This window comes from Rhinopithecus roxellana, chromosome 19 (genome assembly GCF_007565055.1).
Source record: "Rhinopithecus roxellana isolate Shanxi Qingling chromosome 19, ASM756505v1, whole genome shotgun sequence".
Classification (NCBI taxonomy): Eukaryota; Metazoa; Chordata; class Mammalia; order Primates; family Cercopithecidae; genus Rhinopithecus; species Rhinopithecus roxellana.
The window spans coordinates 20,283,033-20,304,179 of record NC_044567.1 but is presented as its reverse complement, the minus strand read 5'-3'; the positions used below and the strand labels follow the sequence as shown (position 1 = coordinate 20,304,179).

The following is a 21,147-nucleotide window of genomic DNA, read 5'->3' as shown; positions in this document are numbered from 1 at the left end:
GCATCCCCCCTGCACCCCCCAGTATTCCCCCTGCAGCCCCCACAGCATCTCCCCCGCACCCCTCAGCATCCCCCCTGCAGCCCTTCCAGCATCCCCCTGCATCCCTCCCAGGATCTCCCCTGCAACCTCATTATCCCCTCTGTACCCCTCGCAGCATCCCCCTGCACCCCCATTATCCCCCCTGCACCCCTCGCGGCATCCCCCCTGCACCCCTCCAGCATTCCCCTTGCACCCTCCCAGTATCCCCCTGCATCCCGGGCTCCAAGCCTCCCGCCCATCTTGCGGTCCCCGCCCTGGCGTCTAGGTGGCACCAGAATCCTGTGCGGACTCTTCCCGCTGGGTGCCGCCCTCGCTTGCCCGTGGTTGTCCAGCTCAGTCCCTCTAGACGCTCAGCCCAACCGGCCGCACAGTTTTCAGGGGTCAGTTCCTCCAAGTACAAGGGGCTGTGGCTTCTCTGGAGCTGCAAACTTGTTAGTGCTATTTCCTTTCGGTCTTCTACTTCCTATCGTTCCTGGCCTCTTCTTGGGGAGAGGTAGAGCCTTCTCCTCTCCGCCTCAGGGACAACACAAAGCAAGTACTGCATGTGCCCTTTTTAAAGTTTTAAATAATTTTAGCAAAAAGGGTATTAACATTAAATCCATTTTTAAACTTTTTGAAAAAAAAATCAAAATAACATGCACATGGTTCAAAACAATAGGCTCCTGTTGGGCGCTTTCAGATAATTCAAATTCTCACCCAGGTTTGAGTGCAGTGGCTCCATCACGGCTCACTGCAGCCTCGACCTCCTGGGCTCAGCTGATCCTCCACCTCAGCCTCCTGAGTAGCTGGGACCACAGGTGTGGGCAACCACGCCCGGTTAATTAAAAAAGAATTTTTTTTTTCTAGAGATAGGGTCTTGCTGTGTTGCCCAGGCTGGTCTCGAATTCCTGGGCTCAAGAGATCCTCCCGCCTCAGCCTCCCAAAGCACTGTGCTCGGTTTTGACGCAGCTTTGAACAGTAGCTGGTTAACAAAACCAGTTCTTCATTCCTTCATTGTGGAAGTCTTTATTGTGAGACTCTGGGGACAGAGAGGAATTAGACAAGGGCCTCTAAGTTGAGCTCACATCCCAGCAGTCAGATAAACGCATGGGTACCAAGTACTGTTAACGTCCCAGGAAGAAAGAGCAGGTTTCGGGATGGGGGCGATGGGGAGGTATCGGAGGTCAAGAGGAAGCGGCACCAGCAGACCCCTATGTGCCGTCCTGGGGGAGGGAGGCGGCAGGGGAGGCGCATATCCCATGCCCCGTTGTGCAGCCTCCCCCCTCTCACAAAGTTAAAGAGCAGGAAAGTCGGGATTCCTCGCTCGGCCCTGCCCTGCCTGCTGCTCCGCGCTCCGCTCCTCCCTGCAAGCGTGTGTGTGTCGGGGGTCCCTCCCCTCCTGGCGCTGGGGTCGGGCGCGCACTCCGCCCAGTAGCGCGGCCCCTCCCGTGCGAGCGCAACCCCATCCAGCGGGAGCGCCGAGCCGCTGGCCGCGGGGAAGCATTAAGTTTATTCGCCTCAAAGTGACGCAAAAATTCTTCAAGAGCTCTTTGGCGGCAGCTATCTAGAGATCAGACCATGTGAGGGGCCGCGGGTACAAATACGGCCGCGAGGGCGCCCCTCCTCACAGCCAGCGCTGCCTGGTGCCTCGAGGGCGCGAGGCCCGCCCGCCTCCCCAGCCCGGGACCAGCCTCCACGCACAGCCCTGCAGGTGGGTCCGCTTTTCCTCTCCGCCTCGAACCCACGTTTCTTTCCAGAACTTCTTCCCCGCCTCAGGGAGGGGGAGAGAACCGCTGCGCCTCACCGCCCGGCGAGGAGGCGAGGACGTGCATGAGCCCCAGCAGTGGGCGCCGGATCCTGGCCCTGCGCCCTCCAAGCTCCGCAAGAGCCAGAGCTGAAGCGGACCGGCCGGGGTGGGGGATGAGGAACGTGGAGTGCTCTAAGGAGCCTGGGGGGCGGGCGTAGGGGGCTCCTTTGTTGTTGCAGTGGCTTTGCAACCTCTTGAGGACCCGCGAAAGACCCCTTAAAGAGGGTCTTGAGCAAAGTGCTGTCCTGCGCTTTGGGAAAAGTTGCTTTCGTTTCAACCCATGGTTTAGGTTTGATCTTTACTTTGCTGTCATCGCGTGCAGGTGGCTTTATGCAAAGGGAGAGTTCTGGTTGACCCAAATGCCCGGATAGCTAGAGAAATCTCAGAGTGGCCCCAGTCTCCGCGCGCTTGGGTGGTTTCACTGTCAGAGCTGAGGCGCGCTCAGACATCTCACAGGCCATTCAGAATTTATGTGAAACTCCAACTGCAATGACTGTGCTGCGTGGTTGAAGGGTATAACCATCATTTGCTTGAAAATTGTGTACATTCAAATTTGTTCTTGGAAAAAAAAAAAAAACTCTCTGGAGCTCGAGAGTGGATTTGGGTCTTGGGCTAAGGAGCAGATTTTCTTCTGAACTGGGGCTTTTTCATATTGAATTGTTCCTTTTCCATTTGGGACTCTGAGGAATTTGAGAGAGGTAGAATTTCTGAATCAGACATTACAAAGGCTTTGTGTATGTATTTTTACAATCAGTTTTGTCCAGAAAAGTGAACCAGGTCAATGGATTATTTATGAGCCTACTAGCTAACTCTTCATAGGAAGACAAGATCAAATATTTAATGTGTTTTGCCTTCAGTTGCATAGGAAAAATGTCTAAGAAAGTGACATTGGGACTTGTGTTTAATGAAACAGAGAACTGTGGGCAGCGTCAGTGTTGGGTTTTTAGGAGCACAGGGAGCACACAGCTTTGACTCTTTGTCCCATTACTTGCTTCTGTGTGAAGCCACTGAGGCCCCAGGGTTTGGGTTTTCCTACCACGCACTCGGGTTGCAGTGACCGTTCCAACATGGATGAGTGAGAGGCAGGTTCTTATGAGGTTTGTGTAAATTGAGCAAGCCACTTGGGGCATGGGCTTTTCTATTTTCTTTCTTTTTCCCACTAAAGAACAGATTGGAACTGCTTCACAGTTAATCAAAAGTTCCCTCAACACTCTGGTAATCCATCTAAGACCTCTCAGAGATGTAACCACCAACACAGATATTCAAACACATTTTTTCCAATCTGGTTGTTTAAGAAATATATATATACTAGGAGTGGGGTAGAGGGAATAATGTTGATGTTTTAATGGAATCTGAAAGACCTCAGAAATTCCTCTTGGGGGATGTTCAGAGTTGTCTGAGCATTTTGATGAAACTTGGAGAGGCATGTTGAAGAGTTTTGCAAATGGGTGAGGTGCCTGAGGAATGAGGATGCTTGGCTGGAGAGGGGGGTTAGGAGCATGGATCAGTCTCTTTTTTACAGCAGGTACTTGCTTCCCAAACACCCTGGATGTCCCCTGCCAAACAGAAACACAGGTAACTCCAGACATTAAGCCAATACATGGCGGCTCCTTCTGCTTCCTACTTGTGGAATGAATGGTATAATTGGACAGAACATAGAAGGCAGGGTTTCCTGAAGAAGCTTAATTTTAATTTGGCTTCATGAATCAACAGGATATGGTCATGACTTGACTTTTTCTAAAGATGTCTGGACAGTCAGAGCAAACATTATACAGTCATTTTTGGTTGTTGTTGAGAAGGTAACTCAGACCTTAGTTATTCCCAGTAACACATCAGCTCCTCGTGGTCCTCAGCTCTAAATGAGGGGCTATGGGAAGGCCTGCCTAACACAATGTCCGAGTCCCCTCCAACTCACTCTGCAACCGTGACCCTAACCTCTCCACTTTAAGAAAACACGAGTTGAAATGATGGTGCAAAAAGCTGGAGGGCAGGTACTCTCTACCCAGAGATCACCTTCAAATCAGGGTCTCCTGGGGATCCCCTCAGGTTTCACTCTAAGGCAGAGGCTGTGCACACTCTGACACACGTGAGTTAAGCCCCACACCTTAACCACATCCAACAAACAGGGGCCCAATAACCCCCCAGCTGCCCAAATGCCCTTTGCAAGATGCCCAGGGTGTGGTGCGGTAGAAACGGCCCCCAGGCAGCACAAATTTGGACTGCGCCGATTTTCCTGTCCAGTCCCTGGGCTACTGACAGCCACCTGCACTCCCCTGAGGTTTGCAGTGTTCCATGGAACATATGTGGGTGTGGAGCGAAACATCTCATAAAAGTGCCTGTTTCTCCACACTTGGGACAAGTGAGGCACACTCCCTTGCTCTTACAGAGAACCTGTTTCTGGGCTTAACGAGGCAAAATGACATTCCAAGGAAAGAAAACTCCCATCTTTCTAGGAGGAATCCAGGGGAAAACATGAAACTAGCCTTTCACAGAAACCTGGCATCAATGATCTTCCCTGAGCAGAAAGGCAAATTGCTCTTCTAGGGTGTGCACAGGCTCCACCATCGGCCTACACTGCCCCGTATTTCCAGGTGGAGCTCACCGTGCTGACTTTGGTTCACATTCAGAAACGTTGGTCTCTGCAGGGGCTGGTCCCTTCAGCCTGACTTTTGTTCGCTCTGGGTGACTGGGAAGATAAAGGCTCATTTACTGAATGTCAACAACGCGCTTTTAAATGGGAGCAAGTGTTTCCCCAGCCCTGTGTCTAATGAGGTGACAAAATGAGTAGTGATAAAGTGGGTGTGAGGCAGTCTGACTGTCTTATTATTATCTCCATCTTTCCTTTGGCCCCCCTGGAACCTGGCAGCAGCTCCCCAGCTTCCATCCCAACTGTGAACCAAGGGGATTTGTTAATGGGATTTAAGCCACAGGCTCTTTAGCACCCAGGACTGGATGGACCTCCATTAATCCCAGAAGCCCCCGGGCTGCAAAAGGAGAGACGCACCCCAGTGATGTGGAGACACAGAGGCAATGTCCCAGGGTCTTCAGGTACTGATGAGTGACAGACGGCAAGGGGAGGGTCTCCTGGGATGGTGAAGTCAAGTTCTTCAGGTTTTATTTGATTTTTTATTTATTTGAGGTAGGGAGGGCAGAGATGACAGGAGGGGTTGTGACGAGACCAGGTGGTGATCTGGGCAAGCACTTCTCAGCCACGTTGGGGACACAGCGAGCCTGTTGTGTGCGCTTCGGGAGAGCCCAGAGCCCCAGGCTGGGTGGGCAGCCGGTGGGAGGGGGCAAGTACGTAGGCCTTTGCTTTCCTGGGTTTTGGTGTGATCTTTCTGTGTGTATACCAGGAAAAAAGCGCATTTCATTTCCTTTGTTACTGAACTGTCGAATAAAATAAGCTGATTTGTTTTCTCTAAGGGGCCAAGAATTAGAGAGTGTGAGACCCGGAAGGACCAGGGAGAGGTTCTGCTCCCCGTAGCTCTGTGCGTGGCTGGCTCCACCTCACCCACGGCTCATGAGGACAGAGCCAGGCCTGGAACTTGAGACTCTTGTATTTTTGCTCTCTTCTCTTCCCTCCGTAATGGTGGGCATGTTGTCTTTAAAAGGCGAATCAAATTAGCTGGCCCTTTCCCATGTTTCAGAGGAGGGGAGCTGGGCCGATGGAACAGAGAGGGAGGAGCCTGGAGGGGAGAGGGGAGATAAGGTATTCTGGCCAGCAGGGAGCTTTGGCTGACTGGAAGTTTCCCAGCACTGGCTGAGGGCTAGAATTATTTTTTCTTTTGAAAATGTTCAACTGAAAAATCAGAGATATGGTCCATTTTCCCCAGTTAACATTTTGCCAGTTTGTGTACAAAGTCACTCTAATTATGCATAGATCTAATTTTTGCATATGCAGTATATGTATAATTTGATATATTATGTGTAATATATAAGATCATTAATATTATTATGCCTTGTATATATTTGTATATATAAATACAGATATATATCGTGTGTGTATATATAGTATATACAATCTATACATACAGATATACATAGTGTATATATGTATATATACAGATATATATATACTCTCTCTATATATAGGTTCAACTAATATATATAGTTGAACCTTTGAGAGTTTGCAGACTTCCAGATACTTCTTCCTTAAATACTTCAGCATACATTTCCAACAAACAAGGACCTTCTCGTACATAACCACAGTGCCATGTTCATGCTGGGGAAACTGGAGATGGATACAATACTATTATCACACATACAGCTCATATTCCCATTTCCCCCGCTGTCTCAATGATGTCCTTTTTAGCTTACAGTGTTACTTTGTGAGACTGTAAACTAGGGGTCAGAAAGTTTTTCTTGCTCTCATCTCAGTGCATATCTAAGAACTAGATTGGTGCTATGGTGTGTAAGGATGAACTGATTTTTCGCGAGTGTCCCCAACTGTGTGACTCACACTAAAGCACATCTCAGAAATGTTTGACCTAAGAGTAGAGGCACCTTTGAGCAGCAACACCAGAACTCCAAACACCTTGTGGCTGAAGAGGGGGCCGCACATGGCCTCCACGCCCCCTCTCCACCTGTATGCACCCCTCTCCTCCAGCAGCCTCACCTCACCTGACCTCACCTCTCCTTCTCCCCTCCATGCCCCGCCCAGAGAAATGGGCCAGTTTCCCCTCTCTTTTTTCTTCTCCACTCCCATTTTATTTTGTGATTCCACTTCAAACCCGTTTTTCCCCGCTTCCCTCTTCCACCTTGCTAAGCAGCCACAGGTAAATCCACCCTTATTTCATAGCACCCTCTCCCTGGGGCTGTTTCCCTCTTCTCCCTGTCTTGGGTCCCTTTGTGGGCCCAATCATGTCTGTTTTACACAAAGGTAATCTTAGTAATATACCCGTACAAAGGAAAAGAGAAGCTGTGTGTGGACATGTTCCCATGTGTTTTATCTTGATTTTTACTTATTGCATAAATTGTATTTATCACAACAGTAAAGGAGTGTTTAGAGGTGTAAGTGACACTCCTAATCCTGCTTAATCTAACACATCACCTGTTTTGAGTTTCTCAAGTCTCTTTCCCAGCCTCGTCCGCATTTAAATATACTACGGTAACAGAGTAAAAGCAGTTTTGTTTTCTGCAAAAAGTTGTAAGTTGTGAAATTACGTGTCACAAGTAATTCATGTCATCAACTTCTTCTTCTTTTTTTTCTTTTTTTTTTTTTGAGACGGAGTTTTGCTCTTGTTGTCCAGGCTGGAGTGCAATGGCCCGATCTCGGCTCACCACAGTCTCTGCCTCCTGGGTTTAAGCAATTCTCCTGCCTCAGCCTCCCAAGTAGCTGGGATTACAGGCATGTGCCACCACGCCCGGCTAATTTTTGTATTTTTAGTAGATACAGGGTTTCTCCATGTTGATCAGGCTGGTCTCAAACTCCCGACCTCAGGTAATCCACCCACCTCAGCCTCCCAAAGTGATGGGATTATAGGCGTGAGCCACTGCACCCGGCCCATGTCATCAACTTCTAAAGAACTTGGGCTGGGCGCAGTGGCCCATGCCTGTAATCCCAGCACTTTGGGAGGCTGAGGCAGGAGGATTGCTGGAGTCCAGGAGTTCGAGACCAGCCTGGGCAACATAGGGAGACCTCATCTCTATTGTGTATTTTTAAATTGAACAACAAACAAAACTAAAGACCTCAAAAGTGCCTAAAAGACACCTCCATGGAATCTGTACAAGAATCTCCCTGCTCCTTGTTCTTTCCTTAAATTTAGTTTTCCTTAAGAACCAAAAAGAAGGTTAAAATAAAGAAAGAAAGAACTTCGGATCAGTCTCATTGTCAACCCCCTCCCCACCCCTACGCCGTCTCGCAGCACTTAACAACGCTGTGTTTGTCACAGCTTTCATTTCAGATGCTTTAGTTTACCACGTTTATTTCTGTGGGTGGGAAATATATTCTAAGTTCCAAACCACCAGCTCACAGATGAACATTCGGAGCCCAGGCCGCTGATGGGTGTGCCTGCCAGTACTTGTTTCAAAGTCTGAAAGCCCATCCTGGGCTCTTTAATCCTAGGCATGTCAGTCTCTTCCTGTCTATAGTCCATGAAAATGATTTTAAGGCAGCCCTCCTCCTCTGCTACCAAGATGCACGCCAGTCTCCCTGACGGGAGGGGCAGGGAGGGGCAGAGTCCCTTAGAATAGAACCCTGATCCCATTTGACTTAACTCCAGGGAGGAGAGAAAGAGCAGCACCCCACATGGAGCTCAGATCTATTGACACCCTTGCCCAGCCAGGAAACCGAAAACAAGCCCTCCATGCTGAGAGCTGTACAGGGCCTGCTCCAGTCTGCAAGTATTTGGACTCAGGGACGTGCAGCCATAGCCCCTGCTTCCAGAGGAACACAAAGCAAATGTACTTAAAAGGATAACTAATGATACCTGGTAATCAATGGTGAGTGACAAATGAGAATCGAGTAGAAACAGTGTATCTTGGGCTGGAGTGGTGAGAGGAGGTGGATAGAAATTTATGCCAGGCCTTGGAGGGTACAGGATAATTAGAGGAAGAGAAGCTACAGGATGGGGACGCACACAGCACTGTTGGTGCCTACTGGCCCCTTAGTAACCTGCAGTATTTGTTAAAAACTGCAGATCCCTGAGTGCCCACGTGGATCTCTTGAATTAGAATCTCTGGCAGAGCAGCCCAGGAGTCTGTTTCCCAGGTGGCCCCAAGCACTGATTGAGAGAAACAAGCATGACCCATTGAGGCCCGTGCTGGGAGCCAGAGATCACTTAAATCTCAAGTCTTGTGGGCCTTAGCTTCCCTGACTGGGGTGTGAAGTAGAAAGGCAGAATGGGTTGCCGATGTGTGGTGGTGATACTGACATCAACTCACTGTCATTTATTGATGCTTCCCTGTGCTAGACACCGAGTTAAGCATGTGTTATACTTTAATTCCCATGACAGCCTTTAGGAAGTAGCAGTTTTAACAGTCTGCTTTTACACAGGAGGAAATGGAAGCTAAGAGATGTTAAGTGACCTACTCAAAGTCACACAGCCAGTAAGTGGTGGACCAGGGATTCCAGTGCAGACCTGAAACAGAAAGGAGAGCTATGGGTGAACACAGGAACTAATGAAGGATGACTCTGGAAGGAAGTTAGTCTGGGCTTGGCTGTTTATGTTCACTGGAGGAGGCTGTTCATGTCTGCTATGCCAAATTCATTTCTTTCTAGTAAAGTCAAAATTAATCCAGTGTCCTTTTGGCCAGCCTCTGCGGGGGGATCTTAACCCCATCACAAGGGGCAAATCCTCTAGATTTTATACTCTGTGTAGAGAGAAGCCCAGGGCTATCCTCTCCCAGGCAAGGAAAGTTCTGGACAGAGATTCTTTTCCTTTCTCATGGTAACGGGCCCAAATGGCCCTAAGGATTTTATCCTACTTAATTCCTCTCCAAAAAATTAAACCAGGCTGGGTGCAGTGGATCATGCTTGTAATCCCAGCACTTTGGGAGGCCAAGGCAGGAGGATCGCTCATAGGCCAGGAGTTCAAGACCAACCTGGGCAACATGATGAAACCCCGTCTTTGAAAAAAATACAAAAAATTAGCTGGGTATGGTGGCACACACCTGTAATCTCAGCTACTCAGGAGCCTGAGGTGGGAGGATTGCTTGAGCCCGGGAGGTTGAGGCTGCAGAGAGCCGTGATCGTGCCCCTGCACTCCAGCATGGATGACAGAGCAAGACCCTGTCTCTTAACAGCAACAACAACAACAAACAAACAACAAACGAACAGAAAAAACACGAAGCTGTTTGACTCTGTCATATAAGGAATCCTTTGGATAAGAAGATGGCTGTGATAGTGGAGTTCATTTCTACCCTTTTTGCCCAAAAAAACAAGCAGATTTTCTCTATTCTCTTCATTTCTATCATGAAGTCTCTTCAATTCATTGGAAAGGCAAGCCAGGAGTCCCTATGGCTTCCAACCTGTGCCCCTGTGACCGTGCACACTTCTGGAACACAGCGGTGCCTTCAGCAGATGCAAACATGAGCCTCCGTTTTACACTGCAGAGCCTGCAAGGAAGGATCAGCCGACAGCCGAGGTCCTGTGACAGAAACTGTGCAATAGCAGCAAAAGAATACTTAAAGCGTGGGGCAACTGGGGTGCAAAACATGTGAGCTATCTAAACATGCCGCGGCAAGCCAGCGGCACCCACCGTTCACCACGGGATGTGCGGCAGCACCAGCCTGTCTCCAGAAGCATCGTGTTTTTCCTAGCAATTGGTCTTCCTTTTCAGATTTTGGGCTTAGCCTGTGGACACCATGCAGGCAGGACTGCGCCTGTTGTTTCTTTTTTCTTTCTTTCTTTTTCTTTTTTTTGAGACAGAGTCTCACTCTGTCGCCCAGGCTGGAGCACAGTTCAGCTCACTGTAACCTCTGCCTCCCAGGTTCAGGCGATTCTCATGCATCAGCCTTCTGAGTAGCTGGGATTACAGACATGCACCATCACGCCCGGCTAATTTTTGTATGTATGAATGTATGTATGTATTTATTTATTTGAAACAGAGTTTCACTCTTGTCGCCCAGGCTGGAGTGTAGTGGCTGGATCTTGGCTCACTGCAACCTCCGCTTCCTGGATTCCAGCAATTCTCCTGCCTCAGCCTCACAAGTAGCTGAGATTACAGGTGCCCGCCACCACACCCAGCTACTTTTTGTATTTTTAGTAGAGACAGGATTTCACCATGCTGGCTAGGCTGGTCTCAAACTCCTGACCTCAGGTGATCCGCCTGCCTTGGCCTCCCAAAGTGCTGGGATTGCAGTGGTGAGTCACCCGGCCCAGCCTACCTGCCTTGTTCCTGAGGAGCCTAGCACATGTGGGCCTGCGCACGTCTTTGCTGAAGGAGTGCTTCTCCGTGGAGAGGGCCAGATTCCATGTTTACTGCTTCGGGCAGCACCAGCATTCTGTAATTCCCACCGCCCATGGGAGATGCCCTGGGAACTTCGGCCTCCCTCTGAATAGAGAATACTAACTACCAGTTGCCTCTATGACCTGTAACTAATCCTATCTCAGCATTAAACCCACAGTTCATTTGTTTTTGTTTGTTTTGAAAAAGAAAGTTGAGTTTTGGCCGGGCACGGTGGCTCAAGCCTGTAATCCCAGCACTTTGGGAGGCCGAGACGGGCGGATCACGAGGTCAGGAGATCGAGACCATCCTGGCTAACAGGGTGAAACCCCGTCTCTACTAAAAAATACAAAAAACTAGCCGGGCGAGGTGGCGGGCGCCTGTAGTCCCAGCTACTCGGGAGGCTGAGGCAGGAGAATGGCGTGACCCAGGAGGCGGAGCTTGCAGTGATCTGAGATCCGGCCACTGCACTCCAGCCTGGGCGACAGAGCGAGACTCCGTCTCAAAAAAAAAAAAAAAAAAAAAGAAAGTTGAGTTTCCAGAGAAATGAACTCACTTTGATCTTGACGCATGAAGTCAAAGTTCAACATTTCTGTAGTGTCTTTCTGCTTAGAAGGCACTGATGGACTTCAAGTAGATGGAATGTCACAGGCATTTCCAAAGGGCTGGGTGTTTATGACCAGTCATGATGATTGCATGCTTGTTCAGGTACGGGTTGCTTCTGGCTATAGAGACAGAGTGTATGGAAAGGGGAATAGAGATTTGATCAGGAGAAGTTTAGATAGAAACACTGCTTTTTTACTTGGAGTCAGGGATTGGGGGAATGGAGTGCATTAACTTCAGGAGAGTGAAGAGAAAGTCAACCACACCCATTGGCTGGTCAGCTGCACCCCTCACATACAGAGACCTGGGGGGCCAAGGCTCCTGTCTGCCAGCTGTCATCCCACTGCAGAGATGGGGTCCGTGGCACCACCCTCAGCCTGTCACCAGCACAACCTGGAACAACAGCACACATCCAAGATGCAAAGGAAGGCTTCCTTCTGGGGCTTTTTCTGGCCATGGAGAAACTCAAAGGCTGCCTGGAGAAGGTCACAGCTGTAATATTGACCTCGTTTGCAATCTTTCCACCCAGCAGGATAAAAATACCTTTTAAAAAAAGAAAGCTTAGAAGAGGGCATTCTCAGAAACCAACCTTCTTAACAACTCACACTTCTCTATTCCTGGGCCAGTTTGTTTTCAGCCATTGTTATGTGCAAGTCTTGATAGAAAAAGCCAGCCAGGGCTCTGCAGAATCAGAAAAAAATGAGAAGAGAGTCTGGGGCTCCACAGGCAGGAGCTTGCAGGCAGAAAGGGCCCCAGGCACATGGTATCTGCTCCTAGCCAACCCGATTAGTCACCAAGAGGAGTTTTCCTGTACCTGGCAGAGGCAGAGGAGTGAGTTAAGAAACGGAGATGTGTGTCTCCTTTGAGTGGCTGTAACTTTCTGTTCGCATCCCAGATTCTGTGATGAGGGGTGGGGGCTCAGTAGGAGAACCCCAGAAAGCACCACTGGATAGAGAGAGACAGCCTCTGGGGAGAGGCTGCCCGGTCATGAGTTGTCTGAGGGATGCTCTGGGTTTTCTTGCACTGAGGCCACTTCAGCCTATTGATATAAAATTTTTTAATTAAAAAAATTAAAAAGAACTAGGGGATATTTCAGGAAACAAGACCTCTGTAATGGCTCAGAATACATAGAAACAGTGTATTACTCTTCCAGGAGCTGCTTGCCATAGTCGCCAGGAATTCTGGACTGGATGCCTTCGGGGCTGAAGCCCTGAGGACTCCCGAGAACACACGTTGTCCCCCAAAGTCTATCTACCTGAACCCATTTTCTACCCTCTCTGCAGGATGCCTCAAGGGAGAAGGTAAACGAAATCCAGAACAAATCATTTGGCCCCTGAGGCAGAAGCGTAACTGCTCACTGCTGTGGCTAAATGTTTATTTCCTCTCCCCAAAGTATTGCTTCTGAGATGGACCTAGTTTCCCTTCCGTAGACCCTCTGGGCCCGGGTAGAGAGGCCAGGGAAAGACTGGAGCTTCTGTTCAAGTGAGAGGAAAGTGGCAGTACTGAAAATAGAAGAGGTTCTTACAGAAAACTATGGGGCCAGGCTGGGTGTAGTGGCTCCCACCTGTAATCCCAGCTCTTCGGGAGGCCGAGGCGGGTGGATCATGTGAGGTCAGGAGTTCGAGACCACCCTGGCCAACATAGCGAAACCCCATCTCTACTAAAAATATAAAAATGAGCCAGGCATGGTGGAACGCACCTGTAGTCCCAGCTACTCGGAGGCTGGGGCACGAGAATCACTTGAACTCGGGAGGCAGAAGTTGCGGTGAGCCAAAATTGTGCCACTGAACACCAGTGTGGGCGACACGGCAAGATTCTGTCTCAAAAAAAAAAAAAAAATTGTGGAAGGCCAGTGGGAGGAAGAGCAAGGGATGGGGCAGCTCTGTCAGCCTGGTGCCCTCCGGCCGCACAGGGAAAAGCTCTTCCTCCCTGCCATTTGGCCTTCAAGTTCGGCGGTTGTTAAATGTACAAAACATGTAATTGATATAGGCCGGAGGGAAGTACAGAGGCCTTCTTAAACAACACAACCATTGACCACCAAGTTCAGGTTTAATTTAGCTGAATATTTAAGTATGTTGACATCTCATCATGTAATAAAATAATAATATCCCTTGGCCTGGTAAAATGGTTACATATGGCGGGTGAGGGGATGTGTGGTTATTTTAAAAGCCTATCAAGCCTAGTTGAGGGCCCAAAGAAGGGGGAAGCAGGAGGAGGCCAAGGCCAGACAGTAGCATAAATGGTGAGCGGAATGAGGTTATAGAGATTGCCCTTGTCAGAAACTCATATCCTTCTGAGTGGTGTTTACATCTTTGAGCCTGGGGTGGGTGGCGGAGGGCCCAAACAGTGGGGTACAGCCCAAGACATCTACCCCCCGCCCTTACACACACACACCCCCTGGCTACATGGAGCTGATTTATCCCTTGTTGCTGTAGATATTTTTGGCAACCATCAATCCCTTTAAAATTTTTATTTTCCACTTTGCACAAAAAACGCAGCAAACGCAAAACCCTAGTGACTGACATTCCCTGGTGTTCTTGTCTAATCCTTGCTCATATTTATAACCATAGTCATCCATGTGAAGCTACTATTTTGTGTCCTGATTTTTCACTTACTATGTTTTTGTCTTCACATGTGTAGATAGTTAAGTTGTAGTCACTGAAAACCCCAAGTAGGTAGGAGACATCCATGTGCCGTTTCTATTAGCCAGTCCCTAGCCATCCTCCTAACTGTTGGACCTAGAGTGTTAGCCTCAGATCATTGCAGTTATAAATAGTCCATCCCTGGCTATCTTTTCTAGAAGTGTCCAGTGTCATCTCAACTAGGCAGAAACATTTGTCAACTCCCAAACTGTTTCAAGAGTTTGAAAAGCTCAGGCCCAGAAGAAACAGAGTGAGCAGTTGAACGGTCTTACAACTGCTGCTTACAACTTTATAACAGGCCATAGGTTTAAAGTCCAAAAGGGCTCAAATTTCTACCCCGTGTTTGATTACTCAGACCTCAATTCAGAGCTGAGCTGACTTTCCTGCGCCCAGGCCACGGGGGTGAAATGAACCCACAGCAGCCCCGGCTGGGCCCTCCCGATGGAGGGGCAGGAGGACGGCGACACCAGCCACCCCAGTGTCGGTAACCTGCACGCTCTTCTCCCTGGGTCTCCTGGAGGAAAGGCGACCTTGCTTGCCCGCTATTGCAGAATAACAAGGGGCTTAGCCACAGGAGTTGCTGGCAAGTGGCAAGAAGAGTAAATGGTGAGCAGCAGTGCCATTTAAGGACCAGTCGGGCTTGCAGATGCATAATGGGAACGCAGAAAGGCCGTGTGCAGATAGACCGGACACAGCTGGAGGCAGCTCAAAGCTGCCCCAACCTTCCTAGGGGTTAAAAGATGAGTGACAGAGTCCATAGCTAAGGAGCTGGGGTGCCTCACAAAGGGAGGCCTTTTCACCTCTGTCCTTTGCTTTTATCCTTTTAAAATCGTATCTGTAGTTGATATAAAATGTAACTTTGGGTGTGCAGCTTAAATGCTGGCGAGGACTGTCCTGCCTACTGAAAGGCAGAAATGCCTTTGCTTATCATTGTTTCCCCACCATAGCATCCAAGACAAAGGGGGTGCTCTGTGACACTTTGGAGCCTCTCTCACGTTCTTCTGAGCTGCTGGCAAACCATAAGGTGAGATTCCAGTAGCTCAAAGGGAAGCGAGTGCTTTACTCTCCAGTCCAGCCTGTGCAAAACTTGGTGATTTGCTATCTATTTTGTTGGTTTTGTTGCTTCCTTTTGAAATTACTTGATTGTAATTTGATGCCCTGTATAGGTTGAGAAATTTAGTTGATTTTATGGACTGCCATGTAGCAAATAGGATGTCTCACATTTAACAGATGCATTTGTAATCGTGTTAACTAACGTAGTTTAAGATGTATGATGAGTTAATACCAAAGACGAGGAAAATGTCTAACTTTATTCTCCTTCCTCTGTGTTTCTTTCCAACAGAGTTAATCCTGACGTGTCAATCCCGACGATAGAAAGCTCGGAGGTGATCCACAAATCCAAGCACCCAGAGTTCAGTTGGGATCCTTGGCAGATGGACATCAGTGCCATTTACTAACCAGCAGGATGGAGACCACGCCCTTAAATTCTCAGAAGCAGCTCTCAGCGTTTAAGGATGGAGAAGACTGTCAGGAAAATGGAGTTCTACAGAAGGTTGTTCCCACCCCAGGGGACAAAGTGGAGTCCGGGCAAATATCCAATGGATACTCAGCAGTTCCAAGTCCTGGTGCGGGAGACGACACGCGGCACTCTATCCCGGCAGCCACCACCACCCTAGTGGCTGAGCTTCATCAAGGGGAACGGGAGACCTGGGGCAAGAAGGTGGATTTCCTTCTCTCAGTCATTGGCTATGCTGTGGACCTGGGCAATGTCTGGCGCTTCCCCTACATATGTTACCAGAATGGAGGAGGTCAGTATCACAGGCTGCGAGTAGAGGCTGTGACCTGGGGTGGGCTGTGAGCTGGGGTGGGCTGAGACCCGGGTGGGCTGTGACCCGGGTGGGCTGTGACCTGGGGTGGGCTGTGACCCGGGTGGGCTGTGACCTGGGGTGGGCTGTAGGTCCTCTTGAGAGGCCAGAACACAGATCACATCTTTTCAGTCTTCACTGGTGTAAGTCTGGGAACATGATGGCTTAGACTTTCGAGCTGGTCGAAAAGTCAAATCTCACCAGGCATGGTGTCTCATGCCTGTAATCCCAGAACTTTGGGAGGCTCAGGCAGGTGGATCACCTGAGGTCAGGAGTTCAAGACCAGCCTTGCTAACATGGCAAAACCCCATCTTCACTAAAAGTATAAAAATTAGCTGGTTATGGTGTTGGGCCCCTGTAGTCCCAGCTACTTGGTAGGCTGAGGCAGGAGAATCACATGAACCTGGGGGGTGGAGGTTGCAGTGAGCCAAGATGATGCCACTGTACTCCAGCCTGGGTGACAGAGCTAGACTCTGTCTCAAAAAAAAAAAAAAAAAAGAAAGAAAGAAAAGAAAAGAAAAGTCAAATCTGCAGCAAGCCAAAAGCTGAAGGGAGTATGTCTGAGGCTCTCCGGGTTGAAGCTGGATGAAGCCCTCCCAAGACTGACCTCAGAGATCTCCAGCATCATTAGCACTCCATTTACTGAAGGGCCTCCTTCTCATCCTGCATTCTCCAGGCTCTGTCCTCCTTCAGCTAGAAGTGAGGGAATGGCCGTCAGCCCTGTGCTGAGTCCCTTCACTCCTGCTGGCAAGTTCTGCTGGGAAGAGTCCAGAAGGGTAGGCCTGCGTAAGGGAAAATTTGGAGGTTGCTTCAGCGTCCCAGATGCTTCTGATCCTTTGGACTTATGTGAGGTCAGAGAAGGGCATCAACGTAGGTCTAGAGTTTTAATTACCAGTCTGGGCAGAATTTAAGCTGGATTAGATTCACAGCATGACATTAATGCCAACCTCAAAATACGCATGGCTGGCCCTCCTGTCTCCTCCTGGGATGTTAGATTTTTGAGGCCAGAGGCCCTATTTTGTTCCTTGTACCCCTAAAGCCTATCAAGTAGTTAACTTATAGATTATCAAAAATAGTAGCTGACTGTAGGCCTGAAGATGGGAACCTGGGGGAGAGCAGAGCAGTGGGGGAAAGTGAGTGGGTTTGGTGCCTCTGGACTTGTTATCAGCACAGGAAAATAACAAGAAGTGGGTGTCAAATGAGTCAAGCTTGATTTTGATGGAAGCTCTGACAACAGATTTGGGAGGGCAGTTAAAAAGAGGTTTGGGGGCCGGGCGCGGTGGCTCAAGCCTGTAATCCCAGCACTTTGGGAGGCCGAGGCGGGCGGATCACGAGGTCAGGAGATCGAGACCATCCTGGCTAACACGGTGAAACCCCGTCTCTACTAAAAACAATACAAAAAACTAGCCGGGCGAGGTGGCGGGCGCCTGTAGTCCCAGCTACTCGGGAGGCTGAGGCAGGAGAATGGCGTAAACCCGGGAGGCGGAGTTTGCAGTGAGCTGAGATCTGGCCACTGCACTCCAGCCTGGGTGACAGAGCGAGACTCCTTCTCAAAAAAAAAAAAAAAAAAAAAAAAAAAAAAAAAAAAAAAAAGAAAGAGGTTTGGGGATCATCCATTTGTGTCACTCTCACTTCTCCCATGGCCTAACACAGAATGGCCTGGATTTACTGTCTCTTTTAAGGATTTCTGTCCATGCAGCTGCAAAGGTAGTTCCAGGGGGCCCCCGGGAAGTTCAGAGCTTCCTGCCTAGGAGGAGCAAAAGTCATAATCACCTTATCTCCTGCTCCAGAGGACTCACCTTTAGCCTGAGCATTATGTAAGGGGCTGGGTCACTGGTGACGTTTCCTCTTACATTCATTCCCCAGCGTAAAGCTGATCAAGCAAACTCTTTGGAGGAAGGCCATCACGAGAACACATGGTTTTATTCTCGAGCCGGGCTTACCCAGTGTGACTGTAAATTACGTGGACCTTTATGACTTGCATGGACCTCAGGTTTCTGGGTTCAGAGCATTTTACAGCAGGTAAAATTATCAGGGAAAAATCACAGCTGACCCCTACTTTAGGCTAAAAACTCAGGCTGCAGGTGAACATTCCCCAACCTGGTATTTTTAAATTCAGCCTCAGCCACAAGATCCAGGAGACACCAGCATCTCCAGTTAGGTAGCAGCTCTGTGCTTTCCTGTTCTGTGAAAAACTACCCTGTCCAGCCACTCCTGCAAACGGCGCTTGTCAGGGAGCGTTCTGGCTCAGTGGAATTATGGAAGTGTAGCCAAATATCAATAATCGTGTGTCTGGAGCCATGGATAATACTGATGAACAAAGATACTGATTCAGTGACTCACAGGTGGTTGCAGCTGTTGCTACAGATTGTCACAGGTGATCTGTTCCAAGGATCCCAGGTACTGGTTGCATGAGAAACACCTTAGGGAGCTTGAACACAATTTTTGTGTTGTACCCATGCTTGGAGATTCTGCTTCAGGAGGTCTGGGGTAGACCCAGGAATCTAGGTGACTATGATGCGTGGCTACATTTGGGAAACTCAGCTCTCCTCAACTGTGTTCTTTTATAGGGAGGAAATTGGGGCTCAGAGAGGGGAAGTGGCCCAGGGTTCTCCAGGCAGTCAGAAGGGGACGTGGTCCTGCCCGTTCTGTTGACTCCCAAACCCGGCTTTCTTCCCAATTGCTCTCTTGGCCTCCTCTGAAACCTCATTTTAGTCATGGCGCTCCCCCTACGACTGCTTCTGGCAAAGCAGTAAGACCAGAGGAGCACAGTGTGAGGCTACTCAGCCCAGGGTGGCTCCGTGACACTCACATCATCTGGCGACTGTGATTCTCAGAGTCACAGATTGGTTGGGCTATCCTGGGACAGATGTGGGCAGGAAGTGAAATTGTCTTTCATCTACCTCAGGGGCATTCCTCCTCCCCTACACCATCATGGCCATTTTTGGGGGAATCCCGCTCTTTTACATGGAGCTCGCACTGGGACAGTACCACCGAAACGGATGCATTTCAATATGGAGGAAAATCTGCCCGATTTTCAAAGGTAACTGACGGGCTTGGTGGGGTGGGTTAGTGGAGCCTCTCCGGAAGGGATTTCCATCAATGGGTGGGAGCTGGGGACCTTCTCCTGGAATCAGTCAGGCCTTAGGAGATGGCTTGAGTAATTAAGGCTTTGACTGTGTAAGTGGTGTGAAATTGTTAAAGAGAAACAGAATAAATGGCAATGAGAAGTAAACGAATGTAAACATTTTAAAGCATTAGCAAGACATGTACACATTTTCTAAAACATGTTACCTTGCAAATACATATGAGTGACTTACGGCAGGGCCATTTTTCCCGTGGTGGCCTGGAGTCCTTGAAATGGAATGGAGGGCAGCACCCACCTGTACCCCTCTGCTGGCCTGCGGGGCTTTCTGATGCCCCGTTTCAGCCTTTTGTCATTGGGCCACCCTTAAACTCGGCCTCTGTCTCCCCGTCTCACCCACTACCCAGGGATTGGTTATGCCATCTGCATCATTGCCTTTTACATTGCCTCCTACTACAACACCATCATGGCCTGGGCGCTATACTACCTCATCTCCTCCTTCACGGACCAGCTGCCCTGGACCAGCTGCAAGAACTCCTGGAACACTGGCAACTGCACCAATTACTTCTCTGAGGACAACATCACCTGGACCCTCCATTCCACCTCCCCTGCTGAAGAATTTTACACGTAAGTGCATGTAAGTGAGGGGTGGGCCTGTTCGGGGCAGGCTATACCCCTGGGATTTGTCTTCTTAGGAAGGCCAGGGCCAAGGGCTCCCCACCTCTCTCCTGGCAGATTTCTGAGAGATGAAGCTATCAGGGGTGGGAGTAGCAGAATTCTGAGTTGGGAAACTCTACCTCAAGTGCTCCACGGCCTGGCCCTGCTGTGCCTCCCCGCACTTTCTCATGCGCCAAGCCAGGTTGCTCCAACGCGCCCAAGCCCGTCCCTCCCTTCACATTCCAAAATTACTCCCCTTGTTCTGGGGCCCTCCTCTCAGCCAAATGTCATGGAGGCAAAGCATCCTAGTACTTTGAAAGTTCAAAACTATTCAAATGGTTTAAAAATGTGTTAACTTCGTAAGTGGGATCTACCCTTTGGAAGAAGATGCTTGGGGAAGGTAGTGTTCTTTAATGCTGGAATTTCAGGCAATGGCAGCCCAAAGAGAGAGCTACTTTGGGGCAGGGAAGAGAGCCAACTCCCCACACTTACACATCCCTCATGTTCCCAAAAGCCAGTCACATTGGCAAAGGAGTTCAGGTCCCAGCCAGCAATGGAGAATCCAGGAAGTCTGCCTTTAGGTTAAATACTCTTCCCGGGGTGTTAGCCAAATGGGCTTTGTGGTCCTTCAGGACAGGCAGGGCCAATCCCAGCTCTTCCTGGGCCTCAGTGACCACTTGGTCCTAGCAGCACAGTGTCCATTTGTCCTGGGCACCCTCAAAGGAGCAGCACAGATGTGCACCCAGGTCACTCTCCAGAGCCTCTCAGGGGCCTTTCTTTCTCCTTCACCCCAGGCGCCACGTCCTGCAGATCCACCGGTCTAAGGGGCTCCAGGACCTGGGGGGCATCAGCTGGCAGCTGGCCCTCTGCATCATGCTGATCTTCACTGTTATCTACTTCAGCATCTGGAAAGGCGTCAAGACCTCTGGCAAGGTGAGGAGGGCTCTGACTGCTGACCTGGGCCTGCCCAGGGGCCCACAGGCTCTCAGACTCAAAACCCAGTAGCCTGGACAGACAAGCACTGTTTCCTTCCACACCAAACACATTCTGTGATGCACCCTCTCTCTCTTCACCGCATTTGTTAGGAAATTCTAGAAGTGGATTGGGCATGGTGGCTCACGTCTCTAATCCCAGCACTTTGGGAAGCTGAGATGGGTGGATCATTTGAGGCGAGGAGTTCAAGACCAGCCTGGCCAACATGTCAAAACCTCATCTCCACTAAAGAAAAAAAAAAAAATAGCTAGGCGTGGTGGCAGGTGCCTGTAATCTCAGCTACTCGGGAGGCTGAGGCAAGAGAGTCACTTGAAGCTGGGAGGTGGAGGTTTCTGTGAGCCAAGATCATGCCATTACACTCCTGGGCAACAGAGCGAGATTCTGTCTCACAAAAAAAAAAAAAGAAAAGAAAAAACAATATTTTCTAGAAATGGGCCAATGCCAAGCAAGAACCATTACATGATTTTTTTTTTTTTCAAAATTCCTTTAACTCACTGGTAGTACCACAATTAATAATTGTGGCAATAATTTACCGGAAACCCATCGTGGACCATGTTCAGTGCTTTTTATACACTGGCCAGTGCTATTGTTT

General features: G+C 49.3%; 1 protein-coding gene across 4 annotated transcripts in view; it reads left to right on the top strand.

Moving 5' to 3' along the window:
- Nucleotides 1-1,479: 1,479 nt before the first annotated feature.
- Nucleotides 1,480-21,147, top strand: part of SLC6A4 (solute carrier family 6 member 4) — a 41,025-nt gene continuing 21,357 nt past the window's right edge. For 2 of the 4 annotated variants that reach the window (XM_010367952.2, XM_010367955.2), the window contains exons 1-5: nt 1,480-1,729; nt 15,298-15,763; nt 18,729-18,863; nt 19,313-19,532; nt 20,357-20,495. In XM_010367952.2, coding sequence (XP_010366254.1) covers nt 15,421-15,763; nt 18,729-18,863; nt 19,313-19,532; nt 20,357-20,495 — 837 coding nt within the window. In that variant the 5' untranslated portion in view covers nt 1,480-1,729; nt 15,298-15,420. Of the gene's footprint in view, nt 1,730-14,310; nt 14,562-14,903; nt 14,980-15,297; nt 15,764-18,728; nt 18,864-19,312; nt 19,533-20,356; nt 20,496-21,147 lie in introns of those variants that run through there. The other 2 variants (XM_030924181.1, XM_010367954.2) reach the window with 2 other exon arrangements.